The 16,795-nt window shown below is 53.3% G+C and overlaps 2 protein-coding genes across 8 annotated transcripts in view; one reads left to right on the forward strand and one right to left on the reverse strand.

Annotated features, from left to right (window-relative positions):
- The window catches only part of SIGLEC15 (sialic acid binding Ig like lectin 15), a 12,974-nt gene extending 8,692 nt beyond the window's left edge, over positions 1-4,282 (forward strand). The window contains 4 exon segments of the mRNA XM_034642204.1: positions 136-379; positions 381-514; positions 1,644-1,674; positions 3,356-4,282. Coding sequence (XP_034498095.1) covers positions 136-379; positions 381-514; positions 1,644-1,674; positions 3,356-3,437 — 491 coding nt within the window. The 3' untranslated portion in view covers positions 3,438-4,282.
- Positions 4,283-9,283: 5,001 nt separating this feature from the next.
- EPG5 (ectopic P-granules autophagy protein 5 homolog) overlaps positions 9,284-16,795 on the reverse strand; it is a 103,941-nt gene continuing 96,429 nt past the window's right edge. For 6 of the 7 annotated variants that reach the window (XM_019798450.2, XM_034643074.1, XM_011223501.3 and 3 more), the window contains 2 exons: positions 15,968-16,082; positions 9,284-13,811 (listed from right to left, as the gene is read on the reverse strand). In XM_019798450.2, the coding sequence (XP_019654009.2) occupies positions 13,629-13,811; positions 15,968-16,082 (298 nt within the window). In that variant the 3' untranslated portion in view covers positions 9,284-13,628. The remainder of the gene's footprint in view (positions 13,812-15,967; positions 16,083-16,795) is intronic. The other variant, XM_011223500.3, reaches the window with a different exon arrangement.

Below are 16,795 nucleotides of genomic sequence, written 5' to 3' on the forward strand. Positions count from 1 at the left end.
CCCCCCCCGCCCCCAAATCTCTTGGTGACTAAAAGGGACGGGAGGGGTCCCCCTTTGCCCTTGACCTTCCCCTTGCCCGCCGCTGCTCTGACCACAGTTCGCTTTCTCCCCCGACCCCGTGGCCACCGCCCGCAGCCGCCCCGCGGATCGTCAACCTCTCGGTGCTGCCCGGCCCGGCGCACGCCTTCCGCGCGCTCTGCACGGCCGAGGGGGAGCCGCCGCCCGCCCTCGACTGGTCCGGCCCGGCCCTGGGCAACGGCTCGGCCGCCGTGCCGGGCCCGGACCAGGATCACGGCCACCAGGTGACCGCCGAGCTGCCCGCCCTGGCGCAGGACGGCCGCTACACGTGCACGGCCTCCAACAGCCTGGGCCGCGCAGACCAGCGTCTACCTGTTCCGATTCCACGGCGCCTCCGGAGCCCCGGCACTCGCCCTCCCGCTTGGCGCGCTGGGCCTCAAAGCGCTGCTGCTGCTCGGCGTTCTGGCCGCCCGCGCCGCCGCCCGCCGCCGCCTAGGTGGGTGCACCCCGGGCCAGGGGTAGGGGTGGGGGGGACGAGGGGCGGGGCGGGGGCTGTCCTCCCAGGTAAGACCCGCCGGCCGACCACCCGGCATGACTGAGCCCAACAAGCTTTCTGCACCTGTGCCTCCTCTCGCTTTCCTCTCCCTGCTAGAGCCAAGGAGGGGGGAACCAGCAGGAACCCATTTTACTCTAACGAAGCCGAGGCCAGAGAAGTGAAGGAAATTCCCTCTAGCCTAGAGACACGGAGATAGAGACCCAAAAAGGATAGCTCCGAACCTTCACCTGCACCCCATAAATGACTCCTCCCCGAGGATTCTGACCACACATAGGCCTTCCCAAATAGCACCATTCCCTTGTGCTACAGTAAGTGTCTTGAGGACCTACTGTGTGCTGTGTAGGTGCTCGGAAGACAGAGATGAGTAAGACATGCCCTTGAATGGGGTGCTGAGTAGGAAGCAAATGATTGCAGTGTGCGGGGAGGAGGGCTGTCCTGGGCCCCGGTAGCACAGAGCCCCAGAGTATAGCGTGCCTCGCTCTGGGGCGTCCGGATAGGCCAGGAGGGAAGACTTCACCAGTCGGGAACTGAAGCAAGGAGCTGATGGTAATCCTAGCAGAGGGAGCGACAGGTGCAGAAGTGTGCACGTGTGAGCTAGCAGGGTGTGCTTGGGACCTGCTGTCCACCCTGCACTGCTTTCGCTGAGCTGGATGGGAAACCGGCTTGTGTTCCAGAGAGTGCTTCCCAGAGCCACTCAGCCCATCCAGGTCAGTAGCACTGGCCTCACGCTGTCCTGGGATGAATCCAAACTTTGTCACAGTTGCCCTGGCTGTTGCCTTTGCTGTGGCTCTGCTGTCTTTTCTTGCCCGTTCTTCAGACCCACCAAGCGTTCTGGGCTCCACGGTCTTCAAAAAGGCGAGTTTTCCTGCTGGGCGACTCCTTCCTCCATGCTTCTCATCGTTCACTCCCAGTCATCTCTAAGGCCACTTCATAGCCGGCTAGCTAGTGTTTGTCGCATGTCCCCTCAGACCACTTTCCACAGTGGGGTGGGGTGGACAGCAGGGCCTGTCGCCTGAGGCTACCATGGAAATTCATGCCCCCCCCATTTCTCTCTCTGTCCCTCACACAGAGCAGCCAGTTGCCCAGGACACCCCGCCACGGTGAGTACCTGCCTTCACCCACCCCAGTCTAAGTCCCCACTGGCTAAGGCATGCAGGGTTCTCGGGGCTCATAGCATAAGAAGAAAGACCAAGCAAAGGGTCAGGGCTGGGTCTGCGCCTCGACCAGGGTTTTGACCTTCCCTGCAGCCTCCCAAAGACCTCCTGTTCAGTCTCCCAAGTCCTTCTTGGCCAGACCAGGCCATGCTGACCTACTCTTCCCACCCTTGCCCCAGCATTTACAGTCTGGGCCTCACACTGACATCTCTCCCAGACCTGCCTGGTGTCCTGGTGTTGAAGGGTCATTTTTCTGTCTTATGTCTGCACCTCGATGTGATTCCTCGAGGCTGTCTCTTGGGCTCCCCAGCATTCCAGAACAGGCAGACTCACACAAAAGCCAGCTCGGGCACTCAGTGTCCCCCAGAGCTGAAGGCTTTGCCAACAAAATGCCATTAGAGGTTCAGAGGGTTTAAGCTAGGACGTGCTGACCCTGCTGTCCAGGCTCCCCTTCTCTCTCAGGGTCTGTTCAAGTGAAGGTCTGTGTGGAAGAAAGAATCCAATTCACTGACCCTGGGCAGGGTGCCTAGGATGCTGGGGAGTGGGGGAGGCAGAACACAGTCTATCAGGGCCTATTAGACAAGCCCAGGCGTTCCCAAAACTTGGCCCCTGCCTGTGCCCTGAAGGCTGGAGAAGCCATTTTGCCAGCCCAGGCCCCTCTCTAGCTGCCTGTTCAACCATCCCCCACATTCTTGAAAACCCATGCAATGTCCCTTTGCTTTGCACCTAAATCAGAAAGCTGAGGGTTCTGCTATGTACCAGACACTGCGTTGGGTGCCAAAACTACGGCAAAATTCCCCAACTTCCGAAAACTCACATCTTATTGTGGAGAACTTAATAAACACATAAACAAGATCATCTTCGATTCTGAAGTACAAGCTGTGAAGGAAATGGACAGAGCCACGCAGCAGAGCCCCGGGGAGGGAGGCGGCTGCTGGGCGGGTCACAGGCTCAGGGGAGACGTGGGAAGGGGCCAAGGGGAAGTCACCAGGTGGTGGGAAGCACCCAGGTGGCCACATCCAAACAAGAGCGGGGGCCAGGAGAGCTTCAAGGAGGCTGCTGGCCAAGGCTGCTCGGAAGGAGGTGGCAGTGGTGAGGGGAGAGGTGGGGAAGATGGAAGGCAGGGCTGACCAGGGGGCCGGGTGGGCGGCTCGAACGAGGGAGGCAGCTGGGTGCCCAGGTTTGGCGCTGTAACGCTGGGTGCCACCGGCTGAGATGAAGACGACAGGGAAACGGGTGCCGGCGCTCGCAGGTAGGTCTGAGATGCCCGTTAAGACGTCCTGCGGGAGAAGTCAGGAGAGCAGCGGAAGCTCAGGAGGCCACGCCTGGGGACATCCGCGTGGAGGGCACCCGGCACAAGACGGTTGTTGACGCCACCGAGGAGATCCTCTCCAGAAGATAGTGCCTCCAGGGTCTGGGAGGCCGTCCTCCGTGGTGGCCTCCTCCCTGCTCCGCAGATGCTGCCGCTGCCCCTTCTCCGAACTTAGTGAGCCCCCAAGCTCTGGTGGACCTGGGCCGGGCTCCCATTTCAGCTCCCCTTCCTGCCCGTTGCTGGCGCATGGTTTAGGCAATTGGCGGCACCCCCCCTTGTGTATTGGGTGGTCACCCAACTTTCTCCTGTCCACAGGCCCCAGGCTCAGGAGTCCAACTATGAGAATTTGAGCCAGATGAGCCCTCGGGACCTGCCCACAGCCGCATGTGCACCATGAAGACGTTAGCCACTGGCATCGACTTGTGCCCCATGAGGAGGAGAGGCCAACGCCAGGCTTGGCTGGGACGGCCCTTCCTGGCTCCCAGCCACGTTGGCAGCCCCTTGCTGGGTGACCTCCCACAAAGGGTGTCAAGACCCCACTCACAGAGGCTCAATGGTCTCCTTCAAGGATGTCTGTCCCTGAGCCCTCATGATATTTATGTCAGTGGGACCAGAATTTTGAGTGTGAGTGTGTGTGTGTGTGAGAGAGAGAGTGTGTGTGTATATGTGTGTGTGTGCACACGTGCACGTGAGCTCCAGCACAAAACTCACGGAGAAACCTCGCCTTTTCCTACATAGAACGTCATCGTAAAACAGGCAGGACACTGGTCAGAGGGTCTCCCAGGCTCAGACTTGCTGTGTGGACCAGGGCACATTTTTCACCTCTCTGGGTCTCAGCTGGCTACTCGCGAGCGTGGACAATAGTATTCTTCCCTCCTGGCCGCTCGGCCTGTCAAGACCTGAGGATATAATGGGGTGAAAGGACTTTGGGAAGTACAGAGCCGTGTACAGATTGGAGGTGGGGGGGCACAGGCTCCTCCTTGCAGGCGCCCTTAGGACGTGCAGAGAGTTCTTGGACAAGTGGGGCCCCCACACCAGGCTGGCTGAGAACAGGGAACCCAGAGAGCCAGCCTGGGGCTGGGCCTTCTGAGGCTGGGCTGTGTAAACCTGTGGTCCCAGGAACATCCACTCAGCGGTGAGGAACAGCCTGTCACCCCTGCCTCCCGGGGTCTCCTCTGTGACTGCCTCCCACACTCTGCCCACCTCCGACCCCATTGGCTGCTCTGCACTGCCTGGAGCTGGGAACCCCTGGGAAAAGGAAATGAAACACCCACCATGTCACTGTATCTCAGATCCACTGTCCTCAAGGACCAAACACTGTGAGGCTGGGGGGCAGTCTGGGCTGCAGGGCCCTGTGGGTAAGGCAGCTGCAGCGGTGGCCTCTCCCTGTGACCTGCACCCTCCCCGGACGTGTGAGGTCCGAAACCACCAGCAATTTCACCGCATTTGCCCGAGGCCTCTCAGTCTGACTTTCTGGGGTGCTGCCTTCCACATTCACACGTCAGTGTGAGTGTATGCATTTTAGCTCCTGCCATCCTTGGGGTTGGGGGCCGGGGGAGCAGGTGTGCTTGAGACCAGGGCAAGCTGGTAAGAAGCAAGGGCCACAGAGTTAGGGGACTGAAGAGGCAATGGGGACAAACTTTCTTTCCCTCAGAACTCTTCCCAAAGCTGGGGTGGTAACGCAGAGTAGGGAAGGGCCCTCGCTGACGCTCGTCGGGGGAGGTGGCCTGAAGTTGAGGGAACCTCACAAGTTAATAAGCAGGGCGGCGGGTGACGAGGTGCCCCTGCTCACCAGAGCCTTTGCCAGGCACGTGGGTGTCCACAGCTTACGGTTAACTTGGGATCCATCCAGAAGTCTGAACTGTCAAAAATGCGTTGGCATTTGTACCTCCTTGTACGAGGATACTGTGGGCATCTCTGCGGAGGGTCCTGTATCACCAGGGGAGAAGCGAGGGACACGGGGGTGGTGTGGCTTGAAACATCCGCATGGCCTTTGAGGCCTATTTTGCAGCCAAGAAAAACCGTGACAGCGGTTCTTTCTCAGGGATCTGTTTTGTGCTAGGAATTGGACCGGGCGTTTGGGGATGCAGAAATGAGGAGGGCGTGTATATCCGTCAGTCGGGGCTAGCTTGTGCTGTGGTAACCAACAAACCCCCAAATCACAGAGGCTGAAAACAGTTAGGGTTTATCCTCCCCAAAGTTACCCGCCCATCACGGCCTGGGGTTAGAGCTTTGTTCATTGTACTTAGGGGCCCAGGCTCCCAAGGATCCACCATCTCTTGTGGTTGATTGTTGGGCTGGAGATAAAAAGAAAGCTCTAGAGGGTCTCCCACCTGAGATCAGGCCTCATTGGCCAGAACTAGCCACGTGCCCCACTCAGCCTCAAGGGGCTGGGCAGTGAAACCCTACCCTGTACCTGGAATGAGGAAACTCAGAAGCATCGGGAGCTGTCCTGATGGCTCCACGGTAAGACTCTCCAGGATTTCTCAGCTTAGCGAGTGACAGAGCAGTAAGCGGAAAATCACTAAGGGCAATGTTATGCTGAAGGCGCTCTGGGAGCACACGGAAAGGAGGACTGACCCAGGCTCGGGAAGGCTTGGAGGGAACACGGAGATGGAACGTGTAATGGGAAGAATGGAAATTGGAAGGTAAGGACAAAGGTGATTCTAAGCAGAAAGGACGGTCTGGGCAAAGGCCGGGTGGTCGGACAGCCTGATGCTGAGGCAGCTGAAAGTTGCTGGAACACGAGGATAGAGGCGAGGCTGCAGCAAGAGCAGTCTCCCACATGGTAGGTGCTGCCCCCGACAGCACTGAGAAGCCGAAGGCTGCCCAGCATGGTGCCGACTCCCTGGACTGCCCAGCGGGCTGCTTTCACCGGCCTGACGCAGCACCTGCCCCAGACCTGCCACGCTCCGGGGCTGGGGTTTCCACCCTGAGACCCTGGGCTCTCCAAGCCGTGTTTCTGCGGTGGTTTTGGAGGGTCGCCTGTGTCAGGAGCACCTGGGAGCTTGCTCAAATCCCCATTCTGAGTGCCACCCGGGCCTCCTGAAAGTGGGCTCTGAGGGTGGGCGCTGGAACTTTAAATGCTCGTGTGATTTTGCCCCTAACTTTGTCTTTTGATAATTTTCCAACACACACACACACACAAAGCTGAAAAAGATGATCACCACCTACATTCCACAGTTACTATCATTTTGCCGTATCTGCTAACGTGCACGTGTATGTGTGTGCGCATGTGCACGTGCATGTGCGTTTGGCTGAACCATTCAAGAGTAAACCATTCAAGACACCACAAGACTTCACTTCTAGATACCTCAGCTGCGTCTCCGGAGAACAAGACATGCTCCCCCATAACTTCAATGCCATCATCATGGAGCAAATTAACATAATTGAACAATACCGTCTTACAGCCCACGTTCATATTTACCCAGTTCTCAAAATGGCTTTTTTAGCTTGTTGTCTCTAGCCAGGGTTCAGTTGACTCCAGGTGACTCTGAAGCAAACTAGAGTCCAAGGCTCCCTCTGGCTGGGCCCAACTTGCAAGGATTCAAGCTAACCAGCCGGTGTTCCTTCCTGTGCTGTGTGCAGTGAGGTAGGGCTTCTCAGAAACCGCAGCGGCAGCATTCCTCAAAGACATGCACCTCTGATGGAGTGATTTCACATGCGGTGATGGGCCGTGGGGGCATCGTGGGAATCCCTCTGGCCCTCCCTCTACCAATTCGCTCATGGTGCACAGGCGGCCTCCTGCTTCATCTCCAGAGAAAGCAGCTGCTCTGGGGGCAGAAGGGGAGGGTGGCAAGGGGGCTGCACTTGGCCATCACCAGACCCCTGGGAGCCTGGAGCTGCCACGAGGAGGTCTCCGTGGAACAGAGCACAGTCCCCAACCGGACCATATAAGAGCACGGGGGTTCTGTCACAGGCAAGCAAGGCCCAGAGACACAGGCAACACACACAGTCTGCACATGGTCCCCGGGCCCCAGAGAAGTCGCAAAGAGCCCAAGAGACTTGGCATTTTCAAGACTGGACTCCCCAGTGTGGCCCAGGGCACACAGCTAGAACCTTCCCTTCCTCCGTACAGTGCTCTGGGACCGTGAGCCCGTATGTCCCAAGAAGGGCTTCTGACAGCCTGGACACTGCCCTCCACGGCCTCCCACCAACGGCCCCTGGAGACAGGCAGCAGGACGAAGAGATGACAGTGGCCCTATGCCCACCCAGCCCCGCCGACAGCCCAACACACTTTCCGTGCCCTTGAGGAGCTAACCTAACTTTCATACGGAGATGTGTCTGCGGGAGAAGCCCGGTCTGTGAGAGAATCTACACTGAAAGTAGGCCCTGCCTGGGAACGGAAGTGACGCACAGTGGGGCTGAGTTTTCACATACCGCCCCCTTGCCAGCCTGGACAGGAGAGCAGGGGCCCCACCATTCACAGGGGCTCAGGCCAGTGGGACCTTAGGAACCCAGAGTCTGGGGTCTCGGGCTTTGTTCCACCGCCAGCACTGGCCACTAAGGTCAGTGACACCGGGTCGCCCCCCGCCAACAACAGCAGCCCCTCACATTTCCTGAGTGCCTCCACCTCTGTGACCTCAGGGAGTTCTCGCTATAAATCCAGGGAACAAGAAAGGCTGCAATTATGCTCATTTACAATGAAGGGGAAATCTCCAGGAGGAAAGTGGTCCAGTCCCAGCTCCTTCCACATCCACCTGCCACCTCCTCTTCCCCAGGCTTTCCTCCTCTCCTGTGCCCCTTCCTCTGTGTCCTGTTTTACGAACTAAAGGGAGAAAAACATGATCTGCCAATATAAGGATACAGAATTACTTGGGATTGGAACTCTCTGGGTTTCCCTGGATTTGGGCCCCCAGACCTTTGTCTTGACAGTCATCCCCAAGTCCTGTGTGCAAGTGACCTCAAAGGGTCCCCATAGCTGAAGATTGCCCAGACACTCACCTCCATACCTCCACTAAAGGAGGAGGAGGGGGGGTGGGGGAGGGTAAGAGTGGGAAGGAGGGGGAAGGGAAAGGGAAGGTAGGCAGGGGAGCCTTAAGGAAGGTTGATTAAGAAGACAAGGCAGGGAGCAGGTCAGCCTGGGAAGGCGGAAAGTCCATAGTAAATCTGGTCTAAGCCACAAATTTAGGCGATATTAAAATATGCTGTCCAGGTGAGAGGCCATGTTGGTCACTCTGACCAACAGACCAGGAATGCAGGGCTGTCTCCTAAAAGGGTTTGGCTAACAAAGGAAGACCAACAGGGAAGAGCACTGTCTTCAGAAGAGGAGATTTCAGAGGAAGATCTTGGCTCCTTCATCCTTAGATGAAGACCTTCTCTAATTCTGGGCTGTCCCTTGGTGCCAGGGGCCACTTCCAGCTGCATTTCCGTGGGCATGTCCCAGCAAGAAAGCCCGCTGGTCTAGAGACAGGTAACCGGATTCCTACACTACAAGGAAGTGGCACAGCTGGCCTCGAATCCACTTTTTTCTTTTTTTTTTAAAGATTTTATTTATTTATTCGACAAAGATAGAGACAGCCAGCGAGAGAGGGAACACAAGCAGGGGGAGTGGGAGAGGAAGAAGCAGGCTCCTAGCAGAGGAGCCCGATGTGGGGCTCGATCCCATAACGCCGGGATCACGCCCTGAGTCGAAGGCAGACGCTAACCGCTGTACCACCCAGGCGCCCCATCGAATCCACTTTTCAATCCCTTAATCCTGTAGTTCTATTTGGAAAAGGAAGCCAAACCTAGACAAGGATGGAAGGGGTCCTGTCTAGGGTAAATCCCAAATTGATGTTAATCCCAAAAGTGCAGACCCTCCCACCATACTTTGGCCCATTCCAGACATGTCTTACAAATGTTAATGAAAACGAACAGTAGGAAAGAGCTCAGGTTCCAGGCCCTCCCCTGGCAGCTCAGCCCTCCGAGGTGCCCCTCCCCCACCCACCAGCAGTGGGGCAGTGGAGCCTTCCCGAAGCTTCCTGTCCCTCCTCCTCCTGAGGTCACAACCACGTCAGACTCTCAGGGCTCTCCTGAACTCTCTGGGATCACCAGCGGGCCTCCTGTCTCTGCCAGTCCTTAAACCCCCAAGCATTAAATTCTCTTTGAAACAAGAGGCCTTGAGTGCGGCGTGGTGACGTGTCACAATATATAGATTCTACCCACTACCAGCTTTCTAATCTCACTTTTTTCTTACTGTGATTTCTGGATGAAAAGACCCACCAACCAACTTGCCGAAAAACGAGACATGTCCACCACGTGTGAATTAAATTTGTATCTGGTTTATTTGCAGAATTTTACTTAAACCAATTCTCATTTCTCCCTGTTTCTCATCATTATATAAAAACTCATCCTTTGTACAAGAATGTAAAATGCTGAACAATGAATAAGAAGTGAATATTGCACATTTAATGACCAAATGAGTTGTGGTTTTTAAAGGCCACACGAGACATGTGGGAAGGAAAGGGTCAAACACACATAGGAAGTACTTGTTGCCCCATAAGTGATTTTAAGCCATTGAAAGAAAAATAAATTCTAACCTTCAGTGCTCAATGAGACATATTACATCTGTACATTAAAAAATAAAAGTTACAATAAACAACATTCATTCCTTAAGTGATCTCATTATCCCAAAACGGGGTCAGTAGTTTAATTTTGCTTTTTTCAAGTTATTGTCATCAGAAATCAGAAACCTATCCAGACTAGAGGAAGCATCAACTATAGCTTCTCCAGGACACGTGGTGGGTCTATGAAGTGTGAGGGTCACCACGGACAGAACAAGGTCAGTATGAGCGCCTGGCTGTAAGCCAAGAACTTGATCCAGCTCAATCCAGATTCAAACGGAAGATCAGTACGAAGATAGTTAAAAAAAAAAAAAAGCAACATGTTTGTTTCCAACATTATACTCTCCATTTTGTTTAATTAGACAAAGTTAACTGAGCAGAAAAAAATTCAACTACTACCTCAAAATAAGCCATAAAGTTGGTCCAAAGTGAGCAGTTTTAAAGGATAGGTGCAAAGTCTTGTTATAAGCCCATCATGTAGACAGGCGAGGAGACCAGTCTGTGGCAGGAACTGATGTTAAAGCAAGGTCTGGAGTTTGAATTCACTAACTGAATGTGCCAACCATGGGCACAGCTGCTGAGAGCCGATGCCGTCCACGGGTCCTGGTGAGTGGACTTGGCTGTCTGGCCCTCGATGCTGTGACTGACCCCAGGCCAGGGGCCAGGCAGAGGGCACCGAGCGGAAGGAAACACACTCTCCAGAGGCCTGCAGGTGAGGGCTGCCTCCAGTTTGTGCCCTTGGAGCCTCATTCGTCTCCCGAGTCCCGGCCTGGCTACTCACGGACACAGCCGTTTTGGAGTACCATGGGCTAACTTGGGCACTTTTCCCCAAAAGCAGCCCTGTTAGACACTGGGGGAAAGAGGGCCAACTGAAGGCACTAAGCATTTAGCCTGAAGACTAAGAGGTGGACTAAGAGGTGTGATGAGGTCTGGAAATGTTGACAGATTTGTCTGAGGAGAAGAAGAGCAGCCCCGGCCTGGCCTCCTCCCGCCAATTACCAATGTTATCAGGCCAGTTTTTGCACGACATAAAGCAGAACTACAGAGAGCTGGCCACTGGCCACCTGGGCTTGCCCACGACGGGTGGGACTTCTGGCCTGGGGGAGGAGGGAAGGGCAGAGGAGAAGCAGGAGGGGGTCAGGAGGGGAGGCTGGAAGAGCAGGGCTGGGGATCCCTGCTGAATGAGAAGTGGGACCACATGAACTGTAATGTCCCTGCTGACTTTAAAAGTCACGATTCTATAGCATTTGCTTCCTGCTCCAGAAGAAATCATTAATCTTCGTGTTAAAAACCCAGTAGAAAACTATGTATCACCTTCATTCAAAAGGAAGAAAGGGCATGGACACTCTACCTTGTACAACGTGGACATACTGACTTTAGTAACCGATCGGGAGGAATGGGGTTGGCACTTGGTTAAAGCGAGGTTAGGCTACGCTGGGGGTTTGCATTTTCTGGATAAGCTTGCCCCCGCCTCAGAACTGAGTGACTCCGGCAACCCCAGGAAGATGTGACTGAGCCCCCAAAGATCATGAGGTTCTCTGCGTGCCTAGGAGCTCTGGGAACATGCCGGGTGGGTCCTAGCTCCCCCATCAGGCTGAGCACTCACATCCGCACAACCTCTGTCCTCGGCGTCTGCGCCCCCCAGCTTTCCGCCGTGTTCACCTGTCACAGTCAGGCACAGGAGCCAGGAGAGGGGGGAGACAGACGGTGCCTCTCCGACCATCCTCCATGTGCTGCAGAGTGGCGGGGAGACGGGAGCAGCACAGGGGAGGAGCTTGTCATCGACCAGGAAGCTGCCAGACATCCCAGTCCGAAGCAGGTGCCACCTATGGCACATGCGGGAACGTGTGGGCTAGCTCGCCTCCAGCACTGCCTGGGGCGGGCGGCCCGGGTCCAGCCGGATCCACACAGCCACACGGTAACGGTCTTGGAAACGGGCCCTGTGCGCTCCGCAGGCATGCCCGACTACTTTTGGCAGCCAAGGCGCATTACTGCTGAAAGCCAACGGGGAGGCCAGTCTCTTCTGCCCCAGGAGGCTACAGCAGCACTGCCACCTTCTGAACTATCTCACTGTCTTTAAAGCACTTTCTTGGCCCAGAGGCGCTCCGAGGCTACGCGGTGAGCCGAGCTTCCACTGTTGCTAAGTCCGAGGGAGCCAGAGAGGAAGCACGTTCACTGACCATCTCTGATAATCAAGTTCCAGTGTCAAATAAAATAGAGGGCATCAAGCATAAACGTCTGCATCAACTTTAACTGAAATACTTGACAAGATACTGTGAGATCCCTAAAATTCATATTCTTGCCAGCTACAACCAAAGATTCATTTTATTTTTTATAATTTTTACAGACCAAACACATTATAAATATTACAAACCTTTGAAAATTAATAGGTTAATCATAATTTTCTTTAAAATGTACATACTGTCACTCAAAAATTTCACATTCTAGGATATCAATAATTACAGCTTCCTCAGAGAAAACAGCACACAAAACCCCTCCTGTCATAAAATCTTTGTTGCCAAATCGGCTACCGAACTGCTCACAGCTTCTAACGCTTTCTTACACAGCACAGGGAAGCTCTGCGACGCGCCCCTCTGAGATGGCCACCTCGTGACCTACACAGACTTGGAGGCTGCACGGGGATGACCTCTATCTGTGAGGCAGAAGTGTTCAGTCCAACGAGAGAAGTTTGAAATGAAGAGCAGCTCCCGCACAACGTCCACATGTTGGGGGAGGCGCTCTATAAGGATATGTGAAAGCAGATTTTCACTCCGTTAACCTAGATCCCTACCCCCTGCTAAGAGCTCTCAGTTCAGATATTTTTAGGTAAATATCCTTGGGTTATAAGTAACTCATGAACAGAAGACATATTATGCAAGCTGAACAAACAAAATCAATTCTGAGCCAAGAGAATTAGGAAGACAAAAGCCAAACTGTTCATTCCAGGGGGGATATGATGAGAGCAAGAAGCTGGCGCACACTACAGACAGGCACTGGTAATGAGTGAACTGTTACCAACAGAAGGCACAGGGCTAAAGGGAAAAGCCAAGTTTCCACGGACAAGTGCTTTAGCAAGTGTGCTAACTTCATCTGAGTTTAAATGCAGATGAAGAAACACGCAGGGACCAGAGCATCAAGTTCTCAGACTCTGTATCTCTAGACAGCAAGGCCTTCCGATTTCAAGCCTGGTGTCTAAAAAGAGTTGTGAACTCTGATGTCTCCAGGGACGGAGGAAGTGACGCGAATGAGGGAATGGGCCAGGGTAGGTTCCACAGGGATTATGTCTACAGTGACCATACTCTCCACCATGGGGGTCACACAAAACACGCCTGGGCAGTGTGCTCATCACACGCCACCAGCGTGCCACCTCAGTTGACAGGGGCGTTCCTTCTCCATGAGGACCACAGCTGGACGGAAATGGATTTGTCACCATCTCTGCTGTCCACTACAATCAGGATCAAGTGGCCACATTTTAGACAATGACTCACTTTAATTCAGCATTCTTATCTCCATTCTGAAGGAAGTGATACTTTTAAGCTGGTGTATTTCCCCACATGTGAGAAATGCAGAAATTTTCCAAGCTTCTTTTACCTTGAAGGAACACAAATGGGGTTCAAAAGTGAGGGTTCTACATGATTCCCAAAGCAGTTAGATCTGGCACAGCAGTCTTGAGATTTAAATAAAACAGGGAAGACAGATATGGAGACCCAAAAAGAGCCCCGCGCAGGGTCCTATGAGGTGACTGGGGACCCAACAGCTGAGAGTGGTTCTGTGTCCAAGTGCGACCCTAAGTTTCTCCTGTTGGGTGAACATAGAAACTAAAAAGGCCCCGGGAAGTTTCAAGAACTGAGAACACACACACACACATGCATGTGCACATGCACAACAGAACTATCTAGTGCCTCCCGACTTACATCTCAGTCAACTAACTCATTGGCCAAACCGAGCTCTGCAGTGAGACTGAGCCTTGAAGTTACTTGTGCAACAGCAAAGTTATATGTAAACATAAACGGCAACAGCGTTTCTTGACATACTCAGTGTTACTATCGTATGTTGTCCAAATAATGCACTTCTGGATAGAGACAGTTAACAAGAAGAGCCAGGAAGCTTTTCCCATCTTGGAGGCAATGGCCAGGATGCTTGATAAATTGTGCAGCTTGTGATATCTGATCCTGGTATTCAACATACTGCTTACTTGATGTCAAGGATTCAAGAGCAGTCAGAGCCTACAAGACACAAAGACAAAAGGGTTAACCACACAGACTGCATATAACATGATTCCCACAGGTGCAGCACACCTGCAATTATCTGGTACAACTGTGAGCCTCCTGGAAGCGTACAAAACTACAAGTAGAAGTCCCAAAGGCAGGCACTGACTAACCACAGAGGAAGGAAGCCAGCAACTCAAGTTTCTCTGGCTTTGGCCGTCTTCCACATCCGGCCCTCCCTCCTCCTGGCCTGTGCTGTTCCTCAACCCTTCCCCACAGAGAGCCCCTGCTGCAAGCAGGTTGGCCTACTGCCTTGCCCTCCTTCACGCCAGTGCAAGTACAGAGCCCTCTCCACCAGATCACCTGCTGCCTCTCCTTCTAGAGCCCAAACCGGAAATCCCAGGTGCCAATGGCCTGTGTGATGTTTGGTTTGCTGTTGGGTTTGTTCTTAGGTTACAAAATCATGTCATATTACACCAACTGTATGAAATTCAAAAGAAACCAGTGTCTAAGTGCTGCTGAGGATAAACAATAAGGTAGTTCTATCAGTCAACAAACAAAGTATAGACCAAGTTCCTCCGGCTCTGCCTGCCAGAAACAACGAAGGTGCTCCCATGTCCCCCTTTACATTCTTTAATTCCATAATTTTTAAAATTTCTTTCCTTCATAGTGTGAGAATTGAAAAAAAGACTGTATTTGGAGAAAACAAAATCAGAACAATATACAGGTTCACCCATGCCCAGGATGGTGAAAGCGACCATAAAGTCTCCCACGCCTTCCCATCTCAGATAGGAGGACCATGGCACTAGAGAATGTAGATTAAATGGCGGAATTTGCTTGGCTGAGTAAACAAGGAGGGAGAAGATTCTGAGGATGGTAAATGAACTGGCAGCTTAGAAATAAATAGCCAGGGGGCTGAAGAAGTCTTGGAGTGGAAAATAAACTGAAGAGATCTGGGTACCAAGCTAACTGCTGTGCGAAGAGAGTTCAACCTAAGAACAGGAATGAATGGGGACCGGCGGGAGTTGTCACTGTAAGGGAATGCAGGCAGAGAGGCGAGGCTCAGGGGACCTGCCAGCCTCGGAAGCGCATGGATGTCTCAAATATACCCGCAAATGCATCGTGCTCACTTCACAACCGGCCGTCTGGAGAACCACCTGCCCACCTGTGGCGGGTTCATACATGGCTCAGAGACGACTTTAGGGACTCAAACAGCAGCTGTCAGGTCAGTCCATGACAAGTATCAGGTATTATACAGACCAAGAAGCCCATGAAGAACTTGCTGACTTAATAACTAAGAGATGACCTGGCACGTGGCTAGCTTGGACACGGCCAGGCTGCGAAGGAGGGAGAGCTGGGGCTGTAAGCGCTTGCCATTCACAGATGGGACTGCCGAGGGAGCGTGAAGCCGAGCCCCCTGGCTGAGTGAGCCCCGCCTAGCACTTACAAGTTACCGCGCTCCACCCCTGCCTGCGCCCCTTCCTCACCACACAACCGGAAGAGGAACCATCCCTATGGGGCAGGGGGATTATGAGGTTCTACCAAGCGAGAGAAAACTTACAACAGTGCCCGGCACGTAGTAGGACCCAAGAATGCTAGCCATCGTTTTCTCTGAGACACCTGTGTGTGCACGCAGCCAGCCTGTTTACAGGTGAGACCAGTTCCGGGAATGGGACCACTGCCATGTGGCCTTCCATGTTTTTAGAACCAACTATCATTTCTCAGAGCTACCATTCTGTCCGTGTTTGTTTATTCCAAAAGCAGCCAGCAACGGTCAACCACCAGACTCACAGAACAGGACCCACTACCTTGGTTCCAAGTTAAAGCTCAGCTAACCTCATCGTCTCCACTGTGGCCCCAACCCCTGTGTCAGTGCCCAGCCCCCAGCAGGGGGCCGGTCAGCACGGGGATGTTCGTCAGAACCAAATCTGCTCCTGGACTGCCTTGCTTGCCCACGGCCCTGCTGCTTCTACGATGGCAGTGACAGTGCTCGTGGCAAGCGCCTACAATGACGGTTTAAAATCTGAGGCAGGCACGTGCAGTCACCATTTCCCAGTGCGCAGAGCACACCGACCAGCTCCTGTTGTCGTGTAAGGACCAGCGCTGCCCCCTCCCCGCCTCCAGGGCAGGCCGGCTGAAGGACTCCTACCCTGGAAAAAGCTGTTTTTACTGACCTGCTGAGCTTTTGGGGTCAGATGTAATTCCGTGCCAGGCTTCAAACGGATCTGATCCTCGGAAGGAACCTGAACTGAAAGGAAGGCGGCCATGCCTCGAGCGACCACGCGGAACCTTAGGTGCCGGGGAGAGGTCAGAAGTAAAAGACTATTAAAGTAAGTATTTTAAAATAAATACCACATTTTCCCTTTAAAAACAAGATAAACACATTTCAGACCTAATGTTGCTGTTAGCTCTTTCAGGAAAAATCTTAAAAAAGATCAAGAAGGAGCATTAATTTTCCTTTCCATTATCACTGCCCCAACAACATAAACAACATTCAGACTCAAGAATGAAAGTGTTGTAAACATGTAGAGTAATCAGAACTCTCAGACGTTGTTGGTATGAATGTGCGAGACGGTGCAGGAAAATAGGTTTTGGCAGTTCTCAGTAACAGAGTGACCATATGACCCAGCAATTCCACTCCCGGGCATATACCCAAAAGAACGGAAAACAGGTGTTCTAACAAAAATCTGTAAACAAATTTCATAGCGGCACTATTCACAACAGCCAAAAAGTGTAAATGGCCCAAATGCCTATCAACTGATGAATGGATAAACAAAATGTGGGATATCACGCAGCGGAATATGACTCAGCCATTAAAAGGAGTGAGGTATGCATACATGATAAAACGTGGGTGGGTCTTGAAACTTCATGCTAAGTCACAGAAGCCAGACACGAGGCCACATACTATATGATTCCATTTATTGAGATGTCCAGAACAGACATAAATAAGTCGGAAAGTCAGTTAGTGGCTGCCAGAGACGCAGGGGCCAGGGGTCTAGGGA

The sequence above is a fragment of the Ailuropoda melanoleuca genome, chromosome 14 (genome assembly GCF_002007445.2).
Source record: "Ailuropoda melanoleuca isolate Jingjing chromosome 14, ASM200744v2, whole genome shotgun sequence".
Taxonomy (NCBI): domain Eukaryota; kingdom Metazoa; phylum Chordata; class Mammalia; order Carnivora; family Ursidae; genus Ailuropoda; species Ailuropoda melanoleuca.